The 5,000-nt window shown below is 36.9% G+C and overlaps 2 protein-coding genes across 2 annotated transcripts in view; one reads left to right on the forward strand and one right to left on the reverse strand.

Annotated features, from left to right (window-relative positions):
- LOC137641790 (muscarinic acetylcholine receptor gar-2-like) overlaps positions 1 to 5,000 on the forward strand; it is a 126,915-nt gene that overhangs the window by 51,285 nt on the left and 70,630 nt on the right. The window lies entirely within an intron of this gene.
- LOC137640144 (periaxin-like) lies at positions 767 to 3,117 on the reverse strand. Its single transcript, XM_068372684.1, has 2 exons — positions 3,015 to 3,117; positions 767 to 2,583 (listed from the first exon to the last, which is right to left on the reverse strand). The coding sequence occupies exons 1-2, from the start codon at positions 3,115 to 3,117 to the stop codon at positions 767 to 769; spliced, it is 1,920 nt and encodes a 639-aa protein (XP_068228785.1).

Below are 5,000 nucleotides of genomic sequence, written 5' to 3' on the forward strand. Positions count from 1 at the left end.
TATGCTTGAATCATCTATTTCATTCCGTGTTTGATCTTTAAAAAAAAATAGAAAATATTGTGCTCAAATCAGCCATTTCATTTCATGTTTAATCATTAAAAAAAAAAAAATAAAAAAAAAAAGGGTTCCACTTTAAAACTTCTTTTTGTCCTCCGATATTAGTCAGGACCATGTCTCACCAATTTTCGTTCCAAAGCAGAAAGATATAATCGAAAGAAATGGTAAATGAATTTGCTTTACTGTGAAATTATCTAACGTAACACGACGAAGGAAAATGGCCAACATGATGTAGTCTATGAAAGATAAAAATCATCTGTACCCCCAAGATTGATTAACCTTGAGAAACTAATCAAGGTTTGTTAAGGAAGTTGAAAGGAAAATATCTGGGACATAATGAAGGCGAGCAACTTGGTCCTTACTACGATAAAGACAATAGCTTTATGACAGAGGAGCAGGGAATTAGAATACTATATATAGCCAACGTATTTTATGCAATATAAACTTTAGTGTTCTTATTTCTTTTTATATGAACTTTATTAGTTATGAATATTTGCATACAAACATTTGCATACAAAATCTTTTACATACGAACTCTTTTACTTACGAACTTTAGCGTGTATGTATATTTTTTCCTAACGAACATTTGCCCGACGAGCATTTTACCTTACGATTTTTTTCCATTACGAATTTTTGAAATAATGGACTTCATACCTTACGTACTTTATCCTGAAGTAATTTATGCGAAGGAACTTCACCCTAACGTATTTTAAGCAAATGAACTTATCCAGGCGTACTTTGGGCATCCTAACTTTTCCCTGACGTATATTAAGCAAAGGAACTTATATTGATGTACTTTGGACAAACAAACTTTACCCTGAGGTACTTTAGGCAAAGGAACTTTACCCTGGCGTACTTTGGGTAAACGAACTTCACCCTGACGTACTTTAGGCAAAGGAACTTTACCCTGGCGTACTTTGGGTAAACGAACTACACCCTGACGTAATTTAAGCAAAGGAACTTTACCCTGACGTACTTTGGGTAAACGAACTACACCCTGAGGTACTTTAGGCAAAGGAACTTTACCCTGGCGTACTTTGGGTAAACGAACTACACCCTGAGGTACTTTAGGCAAAGGAACTTTACCCTGGCGTACTTTGGGTAAACGAACTTCACCCTGACGTACTTTAGGCAAAGGAACTTTACCCTGGCGTACTTTGGGTAAACGAACTTCACCCTGACGTAATTTAAGCAAAGGAACTTTACCCTGACGTACTTTGGGTAAACGAACTACACCCTGAGGTACTTTAGGCAAAGGAACTTTACCCTGGCGTACTTTGGGTAAACGAACTTCACCCTGACGTACCTTAGGCAAAGGAACTTTACCGTGGCGTACTTTGGGTAAACGAACTTCACCCTGAGGTACTTTAGGCAAAGGAACTTTACCGTGGCGTACTTTGGGTAAACGAACTACACCCTGAGGTACTTTAGGCAAAGGAACTTTACCCTGGCGTACTTTGGGTAAACGAACTTCACCCTGAGGTACTTTAGGCAAAGGAACTTTACCCTGGCGTACTTTGGGTAAACGAACTACACCCTGACGTACCTTAGGCAAAGGAACTTTACCCTGACGTACTTTGGGTAAACGAACTACACCCTGAGGTACTTTAAGCAAAGGAACTTTACCCTGACGTACTTTGGGTAAACGAACTACACCCTGAGGTACTTTAGGCAAAGGAACTTTACCCTGACGTACTTTGGGTAAACGAACTACACCCTGAGGTACTTTAGGCAAAGGAACTTTACCCTGGCGTACTTTGGGTAAACGAACTTCACCCTGAGGTACTTTAGGCAAAGGAACTTTACCCTGGCGTACTTTGGGTAAACGAACTACACCCTGACGTACCTTAGGCAAAGGAACTTTACCCTGACGTACTTTGGGTAAACGAACTACACCCTGAGGTACTTTAGGCAAAGGAACTTTACCCTGGCGTACTTTGGGTAAACGAACTACACCCTGAGGTACTTTAGGCAAAGGAACTTTACCCTGGCGTACTTTGGGTAAACGAACTTCACCCTGACGTACTTTAGGCAAAGGAACTTTACCCTGGCGTACTTTGGGTAAACGAACTTCACCCTGACGTAATTTAAGCAAAGGAACTTTACCCTGACGTACTTTGGGTAAACGAACTACACCCTGAGGTACTTTAGGCAAAGGAACTTTACCCTGGCGTACTTTGGGTAAACGAACTTCACCCTGACGTACCTTAGGCAAAGGAACTTTACCGTGGCGTACTTTGGGTAAACGAACTTCACCCTGAGGTACTTTAGGCAAAGGAACTTTACCGTGGCGTACTTTGGGTAAACGAACTACACCCTGACGTACCTTAGGCAAAGGAACTTTACCCTGACGTACTTTGGGTAAACGAACTACACCCTGAGGTACTTTAGGCAAAGGAACTTTACCCTGGCGTACTTTGGGTAAACAAACTACACTCTGACGTACCTTAGGCAAAGGAACTTTACCCTGGCGTACTTTGGGTAAACGAACTTCATCCTGAAGTACTTTACGCAAAGGAACATCACCTTGGCATTTTTTAGGCAAAAAACTTCACTTTGAAGTACTTTGGGCAAATGAACTTTCCCCTGACGTATATTTTAGGCAAAAGAACTCTACCCTGACGTACATTAGGAAAAGGAACTTTTCCCTGGCGTACATAAGACAGAAGAACTTTACCCTAACGTACTTTAGGCAAAGGAACTTTATCTTGGCGTACTTTAGACAAACGAACTTCACGCAAATGTGCTTTGGGCAAAAGAACTTTACCCTGACGTAATTTAGGCGAGATAACTTTAACCTGACGTACATTAGGCAAAAGAACTTTTCCCGGACGTACATTAGACGTACTTTTGGAAAAGGAATTCACACTGACGTACTTCAGACAAAGGAACAATACCTTGACGTACTCTGGGTGAAAGAACTTTAACCTGACGTTCATTAGACAAACGAAGTTTACCTTGACGTACTTTGGGTGAAATAAACTTCACCCAGACGTACATTAGGCAAACGAACTTCACTCTCAGGTACTTTAAGCAAAAGAACTTTACCCTGACGTACATTAGGCAAAGGAATTTTATCCTACTAATTATTTCCATAAAAAGTTTTTCTATATGAACTTTTGTACGGAACGTATAACAAATCCATCTATCACCTGCATACTCCAGTCATTTCAATTATATTTTGAAAGACAAAATCAATCTCAGCCAATCTTCGGGGGAAACATGCTCACCATGAATGAGGGAAGCGTTCGCTGCAAGGGCAAATGCTCGTGGAAGAAATTGCACCTTTAAATCAATGGGAGGTTCCACTGTGGACCTTTAACTCTCAATACACTGTACAGAGAACACCGCTGTTCTCATAGGGCAGTTCTTCTACTGATTAATATCATTCGAAAAGTTTATAGATTTGCATAATTTGTGAGCGGGAGTAACTTCATAAAGTGTATCACATGAATTCTATATACAGTATATATGTAATAATAATAAATTGTTGGTATATTAACGTACATGGCTATTCAATAATAATAAAAAAATATAATTCAAAATTCAAATGAAAGTAGAGAAGTAAATTCACATACCATTAATAAAATATTGGTATATTAACATACAAGGCTAATCAATATTAGGAAAAAAACGAAATCTATTAGAGAATGCTAGAATAAATTTACGTAGTAATAATATCTTGGTATATACCGTATAATGCTGATCTGTATTAGCACTAGGAAACGAAATCTATAATTTTAAACTCAAACTAAGAGAATGCGAGCATAAATTTAGGTAGCATTGATAAAATGTTGGTATATTAATGTATAAAGCTGATCAATATTAGAAAATAAATATATATGATTCAAAATTCGAATTAAGTGAATGGTAGAAAACAGAGAAATCATAACAATAAAATAAATGAAAATAGTTTACAAAATCCTCTGCCAAACCGACAGACATCCCGAGCGTCAGCAGATCAAGAAACTGTTGAAGACGTCAGCTGTTTACAGCACTAACTGACACGACATTCTGTTACCTTCATCACCTTGAAACCACTCGATTATCCGCCGCCGCAAGTGATGGTGGCAATTTTCTTTGAAATGAGGTTCGTCTTCAACTCTAAATTTACCTCCTAGGAAAGTGACTGACTGACTGACTGACTGCCTGGGTGAACAGACACATACACATACACATGCAAACATATATATATATATATATATATATATATATATATATATGTGTGTGTGTGTGTGTATTTATACATATATAATATATATAAAATATATATAAATATATATACATATATATATATATATATATATATATATATATATATATATATATATATATATATAGATTTATATATACATACATATATATATATATATATATATATATATATATATATATATATATATATATATATATATGTGTGTGTGTGTGTGTGTGTATGTATATATATGTGTGTATATATGTATATATATAGATAGATAGATAGATAGATATATTTATACATACACGTACACACATACAAGCACGGCTGCTGTCCCCATATCTTAACAGCGGGGTAAACTAATGGAGGTAGACCATAACACAAATCACAGAGCTTGCAATTGCTAGCACAACGGTTTCAAACCCATTAAGAGACTGTTAACAGACAATGTACTTCCTAAAACATAAGTATTAATGATATCCTGAATGGCATTACTGAATAATAATAATAATAATAATAATAATAATAATAATAATAATGATGATGTTGATGATGATGATGATGATGATGATGATGATGATGATAATAATAATAATATAACAAGGCGTTATTCATGACAATTTGCATCTTTCTGCAGCTTCATTGCGTTTAGCAGTATGTTGGCCAGGGCTCCAGCCATCCGTTGAGATACTACCGCTAGAGAGTTATGGGGTCTTTTGACTGGCCAGCCAGTACTACATTGGAT

The sequence above is a fragment of the Palaemon carinicauda genome, chromosome 1 (genome assembly GCF_036898095.1).
Source record: "Palaemon carinicauda isolate YSFRI2023 chromosome 1, ASM3689809v2, whole genome shotgun sequence".
Classification (NCBI taxonomy): Eukaryota; Metazoa; Arthropoda; class Malacostraca; order Decapoda; family Palaemonidae; genus Palaemon; species Palaemon carinicauda.

Coding starts and splice junctions, on each gene's coding strand:
- LOC137640144 (XM_068372684.1), bottom strand. CDS start 3,117: ATGTACGTCAGGGTAAAGTTCTTTTGCTTAAAGTACCTGAGAGTGAAG. Junction 2,584..3,014: donor TTCACCCAAAGTACGTCAAG/GTAAACTTCGTT, acceptor AAAAATGCCAAG/GTGATGTTCCTTTGCGTAAA.